The 19,600-nt window shown below is 39.4% G+C and overlaps 1 protein-coding gene across 4 annotated transcripts in view; it reads right to left on the bottom strand.

Annotated features, from left to right (window-relative positions):
• The window catches only part of CBX5 (chromobox 5), a 37,490-nt gene that overhangs the window by 9,711 nt on the left and 8,179 nt on the right, over positions 1–19,600 (bottom strand). Inside the window, exons 1-4 of one of the 4 annotated variants that reach the window (XM_059185108.1) lie at positions 10,528–10,649; positions 8,538–8,716; positions 3,926–4,112; positions 327–427 (exon numbers count right to left, since the gene is read on the bottom strand). In XM_059185108.1, coding sequence (XP_059041091.1) covers positions 327–427; positions 3,926–4,112; positions 8,538–8,674 — 425 coding nt within the window. In that variant the 5' untranslated portion in view covers positions 8,675–8,716; positions 10,528–10,649. Of the gene's footprint in view, positions 1–326; positions 428–3,925; positions 4,113–8,537; positions 8,717–10,286; positions 10,468–10,527; positions 10,650–19,600 lie in introns of those variants that run through there. The other 3 variants (XM_059185109.1, XM_059185107.1, XM_059185110.1) reach the window with 3 other exon arrangements.

Here is a 19,600-nt window from a genome sequence, read left to right as displayed (position 1 = left end):
CTTATGGCCACAGGCTCATGGTCTGACGGTAAATGATTCAGAACTGTGTAAATAAATGGTTAGGTCATGTCTATATGTTTCCTACCTCAAAACTATCTTAGGTACTGGGGCTAAAATAATTTCGCTTAACACCAAAGCCTGAGAATGTCTTAAATCTACTTCCAACCACAATTTCTATTAATACTAACAGGTGATACTAGCCAAAGATCCTTGATAATCAAAATTCTTAGTTGGGGAATACTCCATCTTCCCTCCCTATCTTCCATACAAATTCAAGCCACCAGCAAAGAAGACAACTGTACAGTGAGGCCCAATCTCTCTCTCACCATTTCATTAGGAACATTAAATCGCCACAGGAATCTGTTGCCCCAATGATCTTTTCTGGTTCCAGTCCTCTCTCAAAGCCTCGAGCGATATCATTGCTCTGCTATAAATAGAAGATAAAGAAAGATTACAGCTTAAAAAAAGAAAGCAAAACAAAAAAACTTGTTTCTCAGTTCAACAAAGCACAATCTAAGTTCATTTTTGTCACCAATTCAAAGAATTCTTACAACTTAAGAAATATAGTAGTGGGCCAGCCAGTGACAGTGATGCCAAGAAATATTTTTGTAAGAAGATGCAGTTGTTCTTCCATACTCCTTCAAGAATTAGAAGCAGCCCTTAAAACTTGTTCATAGCCCTTAAGATATTCTGGAGGCATCACCTAAGAACTCTCTCTAATCTCCTTGATATTATGAACTGATACCCCTAAATTGTTGCTTCTGAGATAATAAACAAGTCCATGCTTATCTGAACTAAAGCCTTTTTCATTTTACAAACTTCAAATATACCACCTCTCAATCTTAATTTTCTTAGACATTTAATTTATTACCTTAACACTGACCAATATATATATATATATACTTTTTAACACTGACCAATATTTTTAATACTTCTTTTCACACAGTTGTCTATACTGATGAAAGAACAGAGGTAAGAATCATTCAAGGCTACAGATTTCCTTCAGAGCTCACATACTACAATACCCACACACTTGGGAGAAGAGGCCCTAGTCTGTGCTTATCCCCTCCTGATGTGGATGAGTTGTTAGCACTACAGAATAGAACTGGACAATGACTTAAAACAAACTGGCAATTTTCTTGAAGATTATTCAAAATGCAATCATGCCACTGAGACAAGGCGCAGAGTCCGATTCGGGTGTGCTGGCACTGCTAAGCACAAAACAGTGACATTTTAAACAAACCAGGTAATTTTAAAAACCTTATTATGGAACATTATGCAAACTTATCTAGTGGCAACATAAAAAAGATTTAGTAAGACTGCCCAAATGAACTAAATCTCCGATGTCTGATTTTCATAATAAAATCTCTTTGATCTGACATTCACCCTGCTTTTTTCTGAGATACAAAGTATTCAGGATCCAGGTGGTCCCCAAAGATACCAGAACCCTCACTGGGAAGGAAATTCCATCCACGGATCAGGGGAGATACTGACTCAAAAACACAGCCTCTTTTGGGGCGCTTAAGGGGAGGAGGTTCCCAGATGTGCACACAGCTGCTCACAGCTGGAATGCTGGCGCATGAACGGAGTCGTAAATCATAGCTGGGGGCTGAAAACAGTTTGCCACATAGAGAGGGAAGGGAAGAAAAATGTTCAAGCTGCTGAAAAGGAGCCGAGGCGAGGAAAATGCTAAAATCATCACACAGGCAGTAATCTTAAATCAGGCATAATGCCGACTAACAAATTTCTTCTGCAGTGGTCTAAAGAACGAAACGCAATCCCCTCCTGTACCTTTAATACATACAATCACCTATCTTCCCAGCTATCTACCTGACAGCCGCCAGCACTGCTGAGAATGCTGCCAGGGGCCCCAGGTGAACATTACAAAGGACGTGTGGGGGTTGTTTTCAAGGTCAGCAGCAACAGAACCTGGCCTAGGAATGAAACTCTCTATGTTGGCTAGCAGGTCTAAAGCCAAACTGCTCCTTTTTGAAAAGGACAGAAACCTTAGGTTGAGGAAATACACTGTATGTCACAAATGGCTAGTCACAAGTCTTCTGCTGTGCTGTTTTTTGGTCTCTTTACTTAGTTAGAAAATGAATCAAATGCCAAAAGCCAGAATACAAAGGACTAATAAAAAAGAAAATAGAAAGAAAGAACCAAGTCTTAGCTCCTTAGAGAAGGCACTCTCAAATTCCTTATCAGTACACTATATCATAATGATATACACACCTCACCAGAATAGAGTGGTTTTAAAAGTAAGGTTGTAAAAAATAAAATTAATCAGGGAAACAGACAAACACAAACCTAGAGTCCACTTCCACCTGCAGCCTCCAATCTTTCACTTACTTCAATTCTTTTTGGAACACTGATCTCCCATTTTCTCTATCACTTGTGTCAGTCTTTTAAAATTCTGTGCCTAGGTCCAGCTCACAGAAATCTGAATTTAACTAGTCTGGGGTGAATCTTGGATACTGGGTCTTTTTAAAAATCCCCCCGCCCTACCTTTATGACTCTAATGTGCAGCCAGGGCTGAGAATGAACGTTCTGGAAAGATGGGTATCAAGCAGAATGAAGATAAACAGAGATGCTTATGGCAGTGATGCTAGAAGATTCAGAAGTGGACTTGTGCTTTTATTTTATTAAACGTTAAGGGTATGATACATGCTTCACCACAAAAGTCTTCATAACCTTGAAATAAATGAAAGGAATGGAAGCTGGGAGGGGGAATGTGTGTGTCTGTGTGTGTACAAAGATGAAAAAGATACAGATGAAAAAAGAAAGGCAAGAATAGTGCTTATACGAGTTACTTAAGAATTAATGATCAGAAGAACTAAAGCAACTACATCAAATCAAAATTTCATAAGCATACTTTTCAAACTGAACAATAAAGATTCAAAAGGAAGATGAAAATTAATTTATTTAGAAAATGCAGAAATAATAGAATCAAAAGAGAATACACATGCCACTGAGCTGTATGCTTTAAAATGGTTAACTGTGGGGCGCCTCGGTGAGTTGAGCATCCGACTCTTGGTTTTGGTTCAGGTTGTGATCTCAGGATCTTGAGATCAAGCCCCACGTTGCGCTCCGTGTTCAGGTGGAGTCTGCTTGTGACTCTATCCCGTTCCCCTCTGCCCTTCCCCAATAACTTGCACACGCGCTCTCTAATAAATTTTTTTTTTAAGATTTTATTTATTTATTCGACAGAGATCACAAGTAGGCAGAGAGGCAGACAGAGAGAAAGGGAGAAATAGGCTTCTGGCTAAGCAGAGAGCCCGATGCAGGGCTTGATCCCAGGACCTGGGATCATGACCTGAGCTGAAGGCAGAGGCTTTAACCCACTGAGCCACCCAGGCGCCCTTCTAATAAATCTTTTAAAAAATAAAAAAGTAAAAAATAAAATGGTTGTGTGTTATGTGAATTTCTCATCAATTTTAAAAAAGGAATATAAAAGTTTGAAAATAAGTGCTATCTTTGAAACAAAAGGAAGAAAGACTTAGTAAACTTTTTTTTTAAAAAAGATTTTATTTATGTATTTGAGGCTTAACCCACTGAGCCACCCAGGTGCTCCAAGAAGTACTAAACTTTTTAAAGCCATTTTCTACCCTTAAAAACTTCACCAAGTCCCTCCCTTGCTAAGATAACTTAGCTGCCCATTTATGGAGAAAAGAGGGAGTAGCTGCTGTTTTACAGGGTCTTAATTTTGCCACTTTAATACAATTCAGTGAAATATACAGTACATTTCTCATTCAGCCATGAGGGGGCGCTATAGTTAATCAACACACCACCCTGGAAGCTCTTTTGTTCAACAATTTAGCTTGCAGGCCATCATTAGAACAGAAACCACCAAAATACCACTTGGGGAGTAAGGAGAGTCCAGCAAGAGGCAAAAACAATTGTGGAAAAAGCGGGGAAAGAAGCTTACCTCTCTCTTTTTTTTGGATTTGATATCATCGGCATTGTTCGAGAAATTGGATTTCCTCTTGTTACTTTCTGACTTCTCCCTGGGTTTGTTGTTTTCACCCTCCTTCATCTTCTTATACTTTTTCATAAACTCAGAAATTAGCTCAGGGCAATCCAAATTTTTCTCAGGTTCCCAAGTATTGTGCTCCCTGGGCACAAAGAATTCAAAAAAAAAAAAAAAAGAAAAGAAAGAAAAGAATGAGGAGGGGAAAAAAATCCAGTGCTTTCTTTTAAAGAAGACAAGTAGGCAAAATGAAAAACAAAACAAAACAAAAACAAAAACCTACACTTAAAAGAGATAACAAATTTGATCCTAGGAATCTTGGTAACAGAAATGAAAAAATATATCCACAAAGAAACTTGCAATTTCTTGTAGCAGCATTTCAATAGCCAAAGACAGAAAACAATTCAAATGTCCATCAATTTGTGAATGGATGAATAAATGTGGTACATTTATAAAGGAGAATACTATTCGGCAACAAAAGGTACACAATACTAATTAATACATGCCACAACATGAAAGAACCTCAAAAATAATATGCTAAGAAACCAGATACAAAAGACTATATATTGTCTGATTCCATTTATATGAAATGTAGGAAAGACACATTTAGAGACAAAATGTGGGATTGAGATTAACTATAAATGAGCTCAAGAGAATCTGGGGAAATTATGGGAGTATCCTAAACTGGAGTGTGGTAATGGTTGACAACTCTATGAATTTACTAAAATTCACTGAATTGTAAACTTTCAATGAATGAATTTTAAAATATCTAAATGATACCTCAAAAGTTTTTTAAAACTCAAAATATGAATTCTGCTTTATAAAATGTGATTTCATATAATCGTCTATGCAAATCCTGAGAAGAATGTAACAAAGCATGCATCCCCAGTTTACACTATCTTTAACATGTTACTTACATTCTGAACAAATGTCCATAAATTATTTCAAGATTGGAAGTACTGCAAGATTTTTATTAAGAAAAAAGGTAGTATAAGGGCTTAAATCATTAGAATATAGGTGAACAGTAAGAAGACGACTCAGAAGTGGGATTGGAGTACATTAATTCAATGTTGTGGAATCAAGTCTACTGTTACCATGCAGTCAAAACACATTTTTATATTAACAAAAAACAAATATTAATATTAATATTTTTAAAAAACCAAATAACTGAATCTAACTAAACTTGAGTCAAGGGAGTCCTATTATGAGGAAAACAGTTATTATTCACAAAGTTGTTCTCTATTCCTGGCAGGGGTTTCAGAAAACCAAACTACCAACTACATTATAGGCTTATGGAATCAAATCATGAGATGTACCTCCATAGGAAAAACCAGACCAGGCATCCTCTTCACTCCTAGCCAGTGGCAGAAGTTCTTTTGGTTAAATAGTAAGGACTAGTTTATATTAAAGTATATCTGGAAATGTATCATAGAAACAGTTTCTACAATCCTTTCATTGACCTGGGTAAAAATTATTTAATGTATGTACTATCCATTTAAAATATTTTGGTTTTCAAATACGGTATCTTTAGATGGGCGTGGTTTGAACACACACCATAATTAGACTCGAAGGAGAATAATGGAAAAATATGGTATTTACTCTAGATTTAAAACTTTCTGCAAAAAGAGCTTGAAATGAGACAAGATTTATTTCAAAATCATTTGAGCTAAAACTAGAAAAGCCTCTCCTTCTTGGTTCTTCAGCAAAAGGCAAAAAAACCAAAAACCCCACCTCATACAGTAACTTTCCCCAAATCCACAAACCACATAGTTTCTTCTAGGATACCAAAAGAAATTAAGACACCAAAAGCAAGAGGTGTGCCAACACTGAACACAAGCAAGCAGACTTGGAGGGAGAGGAGCAAATCTCTATGGATAGCAAGGAAAGACAGTCCTATAATGGGACTCTCTTTTCCTACCATATTGGTATTGCTGCTTCTACAACAACCAATCTCCACCCAGAAGACAGCATGGTATAATTTAAAAAGAGCCTAGGCATTAGGGCCAAAGAAATCTGATACTAGATCCTTGTGCCAGCACTTATCAGTTATGCCATCTTGGGCAAATAGCTTCACTAACTTCCTCAACTATAAACTGAAAATACCTCTAAAGGCTGTTATGAGAATGAAAGAAAACACATGAAGTAGAAGAATCTGACCACTGCCCAACATGTAGTAGGTACTTAGTTAGCTAATGTTAACAGGGCAAAATTTGTTTTAGTCTTTTAATGAAATCCTGGGCACTTCTGAGAAAGTAAGGATAAGTGCTTTAATCCATCCACCTCAAACTTCCTTTTCCCTCTTTAATCTATTAAGTTACCAGTAACTCAAATACAGACAGTCTCACGAACCTTCGAAATGACCAACAACTTCAAATGGTGATTCAATGAGCCCAATAAACACCCTTAAAATCTTTCAATGTTATTTTAATTCCTATTTCTAGGTCTCTCAAACTCATAATTTCTCAACTCTAAAGGATGTGGTGATATCACTCCTCTTCAGAAATATGGAGGACATACTCTGATTGCTATGCTACCCCCATTTCATGCTCTCTGTGCTAGAGATCCTAAGCATCCTGTAGTGCATGCACTGTCCCACTTAAAACGCCAAAAGTGCTCCAAATGAGAAACGCTGACTTATGTAATAAAATAACCTTAGGTATGTTCCAAAGGCTCCTGATTCAGACCTTTGTCCAAAAGTACTGTCAAAATTTAGTAACATTATATGTACTTATATGTACCATTTAGTACATATAAGTCCTACATGTTAAAGCTGTAATGTTCAATGTGCTAACTACTAGCCACATGTGGCTAACTGAACACTTGAAATATGACTAGTCTGAACTGAGATGTGCTATAAAATGTAAAATACACAAGATTTTTAAGACTCAGCATGAAAAAAGTAATGTAAAATATCTTTATTTTTATACTATTAATGTTGAAAAAGCATTTTGATACACTGTTAGATAAATTATTAAAATTTCTTTTGGGGTGCCTGGGTGGCTCAGTGGGTTAAGCCTCTGCCTCGGGCTCAGGTCATGGTCTCAGGGTCCTGGGATCGAGCCCCACATCGGGCTCTCTGCTCAGCAAGGAGCCTGCTTCCCCCTTTCTCTCTGCCTACTGTGATCTCTCTCTCTGTCAAATAAATAAATAAAATCTTTTTAAAAAAAATTTCTTGGGACGCCTGGGTGGCTCAGTTGGTTAAGCAGCTGCCTTCGGCTCAGGTCATGATCCCAGCTTCCTGGGATCGAGTCCCACATCGGGCTCCTTGCTCAGCAGGGAGCCTGCTTCTCCCTCTGCCTCTGCCTGCCATTCTGTCTGCCTGTGCTCGCTCTCTCCCCCTCTCTCTCTCTGATAAATAAATAAAATCTTTAAAAAAAAAAAAATTTCTTTAATGTGGCCACCAGAAATGTAGAATTCCCCATGTGCCTTGCATTATATTTCTATTCCAAGCCACTCCAAGAAGCCTGTACCAGTTCCTACCAGTGCACTGGGTCCTGGAAAATCCATTCTTTGTTATCAGTCATCCTGAGGAAGAGAATTAATCAAAAACTGAGGCAAAATGTCTAACAATTACACATATTTTACCTTTCAAGCTACTTCCTCTGTGCTTCAATGTGTCTAGTTGTGTTTATTCCAAGGAAAAAGAATAATCACCTTTAGCCCTTCCGCTTAAAACCAGTTATTTCCTAACAGACATTCTAGTAAATACTTCAGTATCGTTCTTAAAGCTCATTGGGAAAAAAAAAAAGGTTTTTTAAGGTCTTCAAAAATACAATAACAAAAAGCCAGATAGATTTTAAAGTATTAATTGCAGAAACTAGGTGGTATGTATCTGAGTGTTCAATTTCTTTTGCCTAAGCTGTAGATTTGAAATTAAAAAAGTAAATATTGGGAGGGAAAAAAACGTGACCTCAGATTTAAGTTTCTCATTAAGAGGAGTCCTTCACTCTAGGTCACTTGTGAGATCCAAGGATCATTCTGGAAAGCTATGAGCTATGGAATGGATGACTTTTGTTTCAATGTATATATCTTAGCTTAGTTATACCCAAAAGAATACTAATAGTAGCAGTTTATACTTTTTTTAAAAGAAGATTTTATTTTTATTTTTAAGTAATCTCTACACCCATCATGGGGCTCGAATTCACAATCTCAAGATCAAGAGTCACATGCTATACCAACTGGGCCAGCCCTAATAATAGTTTATATTTACACTTATCTTACCTGTCAGTCTCTACATATACCCAACATCTATTTCCTCTTCCTACTGTATTGAGGAGGGAAAAGAGAACTAAACCAAGGTCAACCAGCTCATAAGTGGTGGAACAAGAATCTGGACCTAAGCAATCTGGCTCCTCATCTAAGCACCTAACCAATTCATTATAGTATCTCTCAAAAGCATTATCATTAGAACACCAGCTCGAAGGGAGAGACTAGTTTATTGCTGTGTCTTCTGACTCTTAGGAGGGGTGCAGGTGAGGAGAGAAAAAGACGAAGATGGCAGTGGCTCATGGAGAAGGAAACCAAAGGTGTCCACCTCTGCAGAGTGCTAAGGCCTAAAGAAGACACTTACTCAGAAAAGCCTTTCCATTTCAGTAGATATTCCACTTGCCCCTTAACTACACGCCTGTCTAGCACCTTCTCGACAACATACTCCTCCTCATCCTCTGAAGAAGAACTGTCAGCTGTCCGCTTGGTTTTCTTTCCCATGTTGCACGCTGCTCCACCTGAAGGACTAAGGCCACCGGGTTCCTGCAAAGAGGAAGGACAAAATGATCGAAATCCATGCAAGGAATTAAAACTTTGTCTTTTCTTGATGGAATGCAGAGGGGATAACACAAAGTTGCCATGCACCCTTCGCTTGGGTCTTGAAGCATTCTACAGACGGTTCCTAAGAATATAAGGAGAAAATGGTCAATCCCCACTTTCCCGAAAACAGCTTTTTCTCCAGCTCACAAGACCAAAATCATTATTATACACACAACTAATTCCTCTAATTTCAGATTCCAAAAGACAAGTGGTGTGGTATGTTACTCCTGGGTACCTCTATAATTGTTAACAAGCCAGGATCTCAAACAAATGCAGAAAACTACCAGTTAAATGAACAGTGACAAAATTAAAACCTTACCTTTAAGGTGAATAAGGTTCTTCATAAAAATGAAAAAAGAAAAGCCCCAAAATGTAACCTTCCCCTGCTTTAAGGATCTTGACTAGTCTCTTGGCAGCACAAAAAGGCCTGCTCAGGCATCTTTCTCCACTGTCTTCAGCGACTTGGTATATCTTTCCCTCAAACAAACTGAGCTCGTCCCTAAAGCGTCCATCAGTTCACAAAAGCAAGGCTGGCATCTCAGATACATGAAGCCTTTTTTTTCCACTTAGGGATGGTAGATAGGCAAGAACAACAACAAACATTTTTAGTCCAAAACCTAAAAAAATTCGGTAATTCTCATGGCTCAACTAATCCAAATGGTTAAGGAGGTACCTCTCTTAACTGGAGTTGACTTTGGGCCAAAGGAAGAAGAGGAGGAAAAAGAAGTCTGGCCCCAAACTCACATCAACACGAAGCCTCAAAACACAGAGGAACCATTCATAGGCCCAAGGAAAGCTGAAGCAGAGCAACACAAATGGAAATTGAGTTAAACTCAGAAATATGCACACCAGGGGGTACTCAACACAGATCTAGTTTTTAAAATTCCCACATTGTTGTTTCTATAATCACTTTTAAGAATTCTTTAACCAAGTTAAATGGTGCCTACAGTCTGGATTATAGAGTAGCAGAACTGTTTTCTTAGCTGAACTCCATTTTCATTCTTCCGTAATTCTTAAAAGATTTTTTTCCAGCACTCTCTAAAAATATTTCCATCCTGACTAGAAGACATCTCCCAGGAACAGGGAAGGCCATTACTAATCTCAGAATTGTGTTCAAGTCAAGTAACATTAAAAGTTGCATTTATCAATTTACTTCAAGTTAGCAAAATTTAAGGAATTATTCCAAGAACATCTAGTTGGAAACGGTATCTCCAGAACCTATTAGCAATAAATAGGTCTGCCTACCCAAAAAACTGTCTGTACCCATTACTCCCCTATAAAAAAAAAAAAAAACTTAAGATTTTATTAAAGTACTTTATTCAGAAGAGGGGATGGAGGGGGAGAATGTAGACAGGAGTTTCAAAATAATTTTCCCATGAATTTAGAAGAGAGTCCTAAGCTTCAAGAAAAAAAAAAAAATCTTATTTATTTAAAATACAAACAGCCTCCGATCTCACCAGAGACAGGAAATGTCATATTCCAGGGAGAGTACCCCACCCCCACCCCCACTCACCTTGGAATTTCCGGGAGCTGAGCAGTTTAGGTCAGAGCGCTGGGGTTAAAACCAGCCCCGGGTAAGATGCATGCAGTTAAGCATTGTGGCTATGGCCTCCCCTGCCTCACGAGGAAAAACAAGGATTTACATATGTGTTCTTCAGTTTGAGGGAGGAAAGAGGAAAATCTCCCTTTATACCTTCATGCAGAAGAGGTGCCCCAAAGGTAGAAGATGAATGGGGGTTCCCTCCTTTACCTACCGGATCGCCCCAGTTCTTTCTTTCCCTCTGGGCTAACAGGAGGGGCCTCCCCTCCCAGGTCTGGGGCTTGGCGGGCTGGCAGCTCCCCCGCCCCCACCCAGCTGCCTGGGAGCCACTGCGCAGCTGTCCCAGCCCGTTGCCATGGCAACTGGCAGCAGTACTAGACTAAGAGGGGGGGGGTGCGGAAAGGCAAATGGAAAAGTTAAAAGGCTTAACTTTCCTTTTCAGTGAAGACTGGGTGGAGAAGTTGGAAGGTACTCTCCTAGCCTCAAAGCGAAGGCATTCAGAACTGAAGGGAATTGATTCTTGGGTTTTAAACCCCAAACCTGTGCTTATTGCTCTAAGAGCACCGGGAATTAATCAATAGCATTTTAAGATCATCTAACAGGATTATAGCTCAACTGGAAGGGGGAGGGGAAAAGCTAGGTCGCTCTACAACAGGATCAGTACAAACCCCTCACCCCTAACCCAGCACAGCAGAAACACTTTAAGGCCTTTTCTACCATCTGTCACTGAACAGTTAATTAAAATTGCTTGGGGGAATGCGGGATAACAGAAAGGGGGGAAGGGAAGTATTTCAAAATACTCTACAACTTTCCTTCTTTGAGGGATTATTAGATACAGAAACAGAATCCAGACACTTGAAGCACTACCAAAGAACCTATCCATTGAAATTACAAGTAGAAAAAAATGTAATAAGTAGTTTTTAAAGAGGACAGCAGTCCAGCCACAACCATTATTGTTTCATTAAAACCACTTTGGGGGGGGGCGGTGCCTGAGTGGCTCAGTGGGTTAAGCCTTGGCCTTTGGCCGATCGGGTCATGGTCCCAGGGTCCTGGGATGGCGCCCCTCCTGGGGCTCTCTGCTCAGCGGGGGGCCTGCTTCTCCCTCTCTCTGCCTGCCTTTCTGCCTATCTGTGATCTCTGTCAAATAAATAAAATCTAAACAAAAAACAAAAAACACGTTTTGGGGTGCCTGGGTGGCTCACTCAGTCAGTTAAGCATCTGCCTTCGGCTCAGATCATGACTTCAGAGTCCTGGGATCAAGCTCTGCACAGGGCTCCCTTGCTTGGCGGGAAGTCTGCTTCTCTCTCTCCCTTTACTCCCCGCCCCTTATTCCAGCTACTACTCTCTGCTCTCTCAAATAAATAAAATGTTAAAAAAAAAAAAAATTTCCATTAATTGTTATTGTAATATTATGAAACAAATTTTTAAATAATTACTACCCACCCAAAACATTACCATATAGTAATTTAAAACTCCATATATCAATAATCCCTAATACTTGGAAAAAAGATTGCAATAAAGAAGAGAGCTACTTAGAGATAGCAGTCCCATCAAGTTTCTTTTCTCCTGGCCCTAAAGACCATTTTGGAGAGCTCCAAAGCCTTCCCTCTGCTTTAGGATTCTGGTCTTTAAGACAGCTTTAGGCAGCTGTCATAGGAGAGTAAGAAAAAGGGACAATCAAAAGCAAAGACCCCAACTGAGGAAAAGGTGGAGAACAGTGATTATTTTAGTTATCAAACAGAAGAAATTATAGGATATGAGAGCAGACAGTTTTTAACTATAGAAGATTTCCTCAAATTTGAATATACCTGTCAGAAAAATCTCTGGGTATTAAAAGGCCTTTTTGGACTCTTCCTAACTTTTTAATACTTTTGTAGTTAAGGGATATAAAAACAATGGAAAGGAATTAGATCAGGGTTCTCACTGTGTGATCAACTTGCCATGTATGATCTCGAGTAAATAGTTTGAGACCTAACCTCAGAATCACTAAAATGGGCCAAATCCCCACTGCCTACCTCCTAGGGAAACAGTGAGTTTAAATAGAGACCAAAGAGCTGGTAAGTCCCCCAAAGAGAAGCTTTTGTAAAAATATAGGGCCAAATTCAACAGCAGGAAATATGTGACCTTCCAAATTCCTAAGCCGGTAAACCTTATCACATGCAGTAACTCCTGCAGCTCAAAATGTTAGTAGACAGCAAGAAAGAAGGGGACTATCTTTGTTAACTAGGTACGGGTATGGGTAAACTAATAAAGCTCCAGAGAACAAGGTACATTCTCTCTTAAAGGCAAAATACTTAGCTTAGTCTTACTCCCTAACACTCAGAAAAGCACTGGAAATGGCAATATAAAAAGACTAACAGTAATTCTGTGAAGAGATAAAGGAAAAAATGACAGCAACATTATTATTTTAGTGAAACCTTTCAGGAAAAAAAAAAAGTGAAATCAACAAGGAAAAGGACAAAAATATTCTGGTGTCTACCCCCTTCCCAAAACATCCGGAAATAATGTCAGATCAATTTCCTCCTTTCCCCTCTTCAAGAACTGCCTAAAGGGCACTCAGCTAAGGTCCCTTTCTCTTTGGGAAATGGGTTTTGTAACAGCTGACAAATCAAATTGGGCCTGATGCCAGAAGTCAGAGTCCAACCATAATATTCTGTAAAGAATGGCACGCAACTGTCTTGTAAATCTCTGGGACAGTCACAGATCAGAAGCTGGCAAGGATGACGACATAGTTCTGATGGAATGTGTCTTATCTTAACCTTGAAGTTACAGATCTGCTCAGGAGCAGCAGTAAGAAATGAGAAATGCACTCAGACATCGGAGGGGACATAATTTTCTTTTAGACAGTGCGACCCAGTGTATTAGGGTCAAATGAAACACAAAGCCAGACGGACAATTTAAGGGCTAGAGCCTGTACCAGATAAAGCATCAAGACTGGTGGTTCACGCTGAGCTTGAGAGAAGGGAGAGTTCGAGTATGAGAAATGAGGCATGGCTGGCAGGATGATGGAGTGATTAAGGTAGAATCCCGATACCATGACGAAGGAAGAGAGGATGAGCCTCTGAGTGCAACCCTATCCTTGTGGAAATCTCTATAGGAAGGGGTGAGCAGCTTCTCAAGTTTCTAAAGTCTTTCAGACATAACAGCTCTCAGCCCTTTTGTAATGACACAGAGTGACTCTCTGGTAAAGGCATCAACAACTACACATAGATTCTGGCAATTTAACTGCCCATCAGGACATGAGAAAAGAGCAGGCCCCACCAACCGTTCATATCAACGACACAAGGCAAATTTACCTTACAGGCCTCTGAGTGCTGGGCAAAAAATCCCCTAAACCAGGGATCTGGTGAGAAGTCAGCCTTGGAAAAACATCAAAGAGCACTGTGGTCAGGCACAGGCAGAACCCACATTCCAAGTCGATGACAGACTTCTTTAACAGATAAATCTTACGGGAGGGGGGGGGTGGGAAGGAAGAGGTGAGGAAGTGAAGCAGAAAGAGGACCAAAAAACTCCACTCGTTATAAAGGTTTTTAGAAAAAATATGTAAGAAACTGTAAGTCCCCAGAAGTTAGAGAAGCCATTAGAGAAAACTGGGGCAATCCAGAACAGAGGGAATGGTTAGCTATTTCCATTTGTCAATCCTGGATTCACAGAATCGCCCACATAGGGTTTCTGGGTTCTGTTTGTCCAGTTCAGGCTCTGCTCTAGTCCCTCCAGTCACTACTTGGCAATGCCAGCTGTCTTGGTGGCTTTTCTTAGATCTTGGTGTAGCACATTTTATTTTCATCACTACTTACGAGCAAAAGTATATATACAACAAAATTCTAAATCTTTCTCTGAGCTTGCTTTGTTATTTTTAAAAAAGTAATGAAGAACCAAATGGTAAACTGCCTCACTGAACCACCCACTGAACTATCTGGAGGTGGTAGTCAGGCTAAATGTCAAAACACATCATCAGTGAGCTCTCTCTTCATTTTAGAGTTTCTTTTTTCTTCCCCCACCCCAAAGATTTTATATATACATAATCTCTACACCCAACGTGGGGCTCAAACTTACAACCCCAAGATAAAGAGTCTCATGCTTTACCGACTGAGCCAACAAGGCACCCCTATTATAGAGTTCCAATATAAAATCTGTAAGCCCAGTAAGAAGGTAAAATTCTCCAGAAAGAAAGACTCCAGAAAGAGGGGAAAGGAGTGAGGGCATAGGCAAAGCTCCGTATCACATGTATGAATTAAATATGCTGCTGATGGGTGACTTCAGTTGGCCCAGGCACTGTCTTCAAGGCATCCTCTATATAGCCTTATTGTAATAAATAAAACAAATGAAAAGAAACCAAATTTACAGAACCGTTTTTTTTTTTAAAAGCACTTTTTTTTTTTTTTTTTAAGATTTTATTTATTTATTTGACAGAGATCACAGGTAGGCAGAGAGGCAGGCAGAGAGAGAGGAGGAAGCAGGCTCCCTGCTGAGCAGAGAGCCTGATGCGGGACTCCATCCCAGGACCCTGAGATCATGACCTGAGCCGAAGGCAGCGGCTTAACCTACTGAGCCACCCAGGTGCCCCTACAGAACCGTTTTAATCTGGTCTGTATTCTTTGTTCTTTATGGATCTAGAAGCACCAATGATTTTAAGTTTGTAACACATTCAGCATAAAACTAAAATACCCTCCATAAAGATGTTTTCTTCCACTAGATTTATGATTTCCAAAGTATTAGCCATGTGGCATTTTAACAAAAACACGGCATAGAGATACACATTACAGCTGTCCTGGCTGTCTCAGGTTTTGTTAAATGGGCTGATAACTATCACCCCACCTCCACCAAAAGCCCATGAGCACCCAATTCAAGAGGAGTTAAAAGCTTTTTAAATGTCTATTTAAGAGACTGGATTAAGAAAGAGTTGAGGAGGAAGATTAACTGTGGTCGTTAACACCCATATCATTAACAAGCCACATATAGACAACACAAACTTTATTAATAGAAAGGAGTGTGGAGAGAGGAACTGCTTTCCGTTTGGCTAGCGCAACTCCAGTTTGTGAATCTTTAAAAATCAGGCCAAGGCACTGCCTCATCCAGTCACAGAATTATTCCGGGGCAAAGTATCCTGTTTGTTGATTATCTAAGCCTCCTGCTCCAGTGAGCAAGGGAGTAAAGGGCCTTTTGTTCTTTTAGATTAAAACATATACATTATAAATAGAGATAAAGGCTGCCTTATAAATTTTACTCAGCTGTAGTCTCCTCCAAGCTCTGATCACCATTAAAAAAAAAAAAAGAATGTGTACGATAGCAATTCTCAGAACTGCTTGAAGTTATCAGTCTAGTTCACTGGCATATTTGTAAGTAACACACAAATTCTTGATATCTCATTACAAGATCACAATCCCACAAAATAATTTTACATGGTATTTTTTTTTTCCTTTATTAAAATCTACTGAATTTCTTCTCTCAAGTGTCAGTCCTCTTTAAATTTAGTTAGGCCACACCTAAACCCATCACTGGGCAAGGTTAGATATGCAATTGTTCCAAGATTTATGAGAAAGTAGAATTTGGCACCACTATGGGCAAATGTCTTCCAGATGGTGCTTTCCAACAACTCTGTCCTTGTAATGTACTGAACTCCCCTTAAGGCACCACAGTCCCAGGTGGGTGTTACTCTGACACCCACTCCTCTCTTAATTAAATGGAATAAAGCATGAACTAGTAGATCCAGTCACCTTTCATGACGAACCTGGCAATTTCACCATAAATAAATCTTAAGAAAAATGGGTTATAGCAATGTTGGAGTAGTTACTATGAATCTTGGGTTCTTACATACCACTTTGGCAGAGCATATTCACAAAACATGGAAGGGTTAAAGGAGAACTGAAGTATCCACCCCCAACTAAAGTAACAGTCATATTTTTCAAACAGCCATAAAATTAAGACACGGTGCTTATCTGGCATCATCCAGCTTGCACAGATTTTGGACATCAGCAGTTTAAGGGTTACCAAGACCCCTTCAGGTTATTCTAACAAATCTTCTATTTTAAGAAAAAGCCTCTGCTATTACCAGACAATTTATACTCTCTCATAGCCTTAGTTTAGAGAAGACATTCAAGAGACATAAAAATTAATTTGCATAACCATAAACTAAAAACTCTAAAATATCTCTAATTTAACTGTTGAGATGCGATTATAATTTAAGTCAATATGCTAAAATCTGATTAATACATGCTGACAAAAAGGAGTTTTTATATAATTGGAGTTAGAAACGTATCTCAGACTATAAAACTTCATGGAGTAAAAGCATTCCTTCAACATATGGCATAATTTTGTGCTTTGCCATTACCTTGGTATATTAGCAACATGAATTATATTGAAGTCATAGCCTACAATTTAGATAAATAAAATCAAGGCAGTATTGAACTTTTTCCCATCCATGCAACAGTATCCTTGGCAGCTCCTTGGCCATCTATTATGATCCTGACCAATTTCTCTCCGTGGCAATTTAAAAGCTGTAAAAAAATACATAATGGGTGATGACAGGAGAAACAAACCCACACCAGAAATTATTGAACCTTGTAGGTCTTTGCAAGTGTCTCTATTGACATTTAAGTGTGAGTTACTATGCCACAATATCATAAAAGTGTGTTTTACACTTCAGATATATTGATAGTTAAATGCAAAGAAAGGCCACCACCAGATTAACGGCTAAAAGGGATAGCCAATCTCAGACCACCCAGCTCTTCCACTGAGCATTCTGATGTGTTCCTTAAACCAAATAAGATGTTTCTTTTTATCCAGTTCCAACTGCAATCCTAATTTAAATCCTATGCCGAAGGGATGATTAATATTGCAATTCTGATCCTCGTTCTGCCATATTTATTGAGGGCTTGATAAGTGTCAAGCATTGCATGGGCACAGAGTCTAACCCAGTCTTCAATTTAAGGGCTGAGGATTTTAAGTTTCTCCTTGAAGTCAGCACTGGTTAGTCCTGTCCCCAAAGGCTGTTACAAAAAAGCTACTGAAGGGGCAGCTTGTTAACAGTAGTAATATGAGGACTAGGAATAAAGAGATGTGGTCCTCTCCCAGTTTGATAACTTAAAGGTCAAACTAAACAGTTCAGTTCATCTTAACGGTGTTATTTGCCCTACTTATTTCATAGGTCTGCTGCAAAGGGAAGAAAAAAAGCCTGGACAACACTTTTAAAAATATAAATGGGGTGTCTGGCTGGCTCAGTTGGTGGAGCATGTGACTCATGATCTCAGGGTTGAGTTTGAGCCCCACCTTGGGTGTAGAGATTAAGAACAAAAACTTGAGGACGCCTGGGTGGCTCAGTGGGTTAAGCCGCTGCCTTCGGCTCAGGTCATGATCTCAGGCTCCTGGGATCGAGTCCCGCATTGGGCTCTCTGCTCAGCAGGGAGCCTGCTTCCCTCTCTGCCTACCTCTCCATCTACTTGTGATTTCTCTCTGTCAAATAAATAAATAAAATCTTTAAAAAAAAAAAAAAAAGAATAAAATCTTGATGGGGTGCCTGGGTGGCTCAGATGGTTAGGCGTTTGCATTCAGCTCAGGTCATGATCCCAGAGTCCTGCTATCAAGCCCCAAACTGGGCTCCCTGCTCAGCGGAGAGCCTGCTTCGCCTTCTCCCTCTGCTGCTCCCATTGCTTGTGTTCCCTCTCTTGCTATCTTACTCTATCAAATGAATAAATAAAATCTCTTAAAAAAAAGAAAAAGAATAAAATCTTGGAGACTTTGTAGCTCAGTCTTTAAGCAGCTGCCTTTGGCTCAGGTCATGATCCCAGTGTCTTGGGATTGATACATCGGGCTCCCTGCTCAGTAGGGAGCCTGCTTCTCCCTCTCCCACTCCCTTTGCTTGTCTCTCCTCTCTCAAGGTCTCTATACCTCTCTGTGTCATATAAATAAATAAAATCTTAAAAAAAAAAAAAAAGAATAAAATCTTGGGGCGCCTCGGTGGCTCAGTTGGTTTAGCGTCTGACTCTTGATTTTGACTCAGGTCATGATCTCAGGGTCTGGGGACAGAGCCCCGAATCAGGTTCCATGCTCAGAAGGGAGTGTGCTTGAGATTCTTTCTCTTCCTCTCCCTCTGTGCTCCCCTGCCCCATAGGCTCATTCTCTATCTAGAATAAATAAATCTTCAGGAAAAAAATCTTAAATATTTATATAAATGTACACACACACAGAAATATAAGCTTGCCTGATAACAGATGATGTTAAAAATAATGAATGCTGGGGCACCTGGGTGGCTCAGTGGGTTAAAGCCTCTGCCTTTGGCTCAGGTCATGATTCCAGGGCCCTGGGATTGAGCCCCACATCGGGCTCTCTGCTTAGCAGGGAGCCTGCTTCCTCCTTTCTCTCTGCCTGCCTCTCTGCCTACTAGTAATCTGTCAAATAAATAAACTCTTAAAAAAAAAAAAATAATGAATGCTTTGGTAATTGTTCCTCTCTCACCTATTTTCTGGAAGAGTTTGTAGAATTGATATTACCTCTTCCTTAAAGGAAGGGGGATGGGGGGAAGGTCTGGTGAAACCTGCCAGTGAAGCCATTCAAACCTGGAGCTTTCACTGGGGGGGAACACTTTCAACTACAAATGTTACTTCTTTAATAAATATGGAGCTAGTGAGGTTCTGTATTTCTTCTGAAGTGAACTTTGGCAGTTTACTTTTCAAGGACATGATTCAATTCATCTAAGACACTGAATGCACTGGCATAATTGTTCATAATAGTCCCTTAGTACTTTTTCACTGTCTCTAGGATCGGTAGTGATATTCCTTCTCTTATTCCTGATATTGGTCATTTGTGTCTCCTCCCCACCCCCAATCAGACTTGCTTGGTTTATTAATTTTATTGATCTTTTCCAAAACCAACTTTCGAAAGTTGCTCAAGTTTCCCAGGCTCCTGGGGTTGAGCCCCACATCTGGCTCCCTGTTGAACAGGGAGCCTGCTTCTCCCTCTCCCACTGTCCCTGCTTGTGTTCCCTCACTGTGTTTCTCTCTGTCAAATAAATAAATAAAATCTTTTAAAAAATTAAAAATAAATTTTAAAAAAACCCAACTTTGATTTTCATTGATTTTCTCTATTTTTGTTTTATACTTTACCAACTACCTTCTGTTTTTATCTTTAGTATTTTCTTTCTTCTGCTTAATTTGAATTTAACTTACTCTTTTTTCCCTAGGTTCTTAAGGTAGAAATGTAGGTCACTGACTAGATCTTTCTGCTTTTTATCTGAAGCATTTAATACTATAAAATTCCCTTTAAGCATTGTCTTAGTTATATCCCACAAA

The sequence above is a fragment of the Mustela lutreola genome, chromosome 8 (assembly GCF_030435805.1).
Source record: "Mustela lutreola isolate mMusLut2 chromosome 8, mMusLut2.pri, whole genome shotgun sequence".
Classification (NCBI taxonomy): Eukaryota; Metazoa; Chordata; class Mammalia; order Carnivora; family Mustelidae; genus Mustela; species Mustela lutreola.
This window is presented reverse-complemented; position numbering and strand designations above follow the sequence as displayed.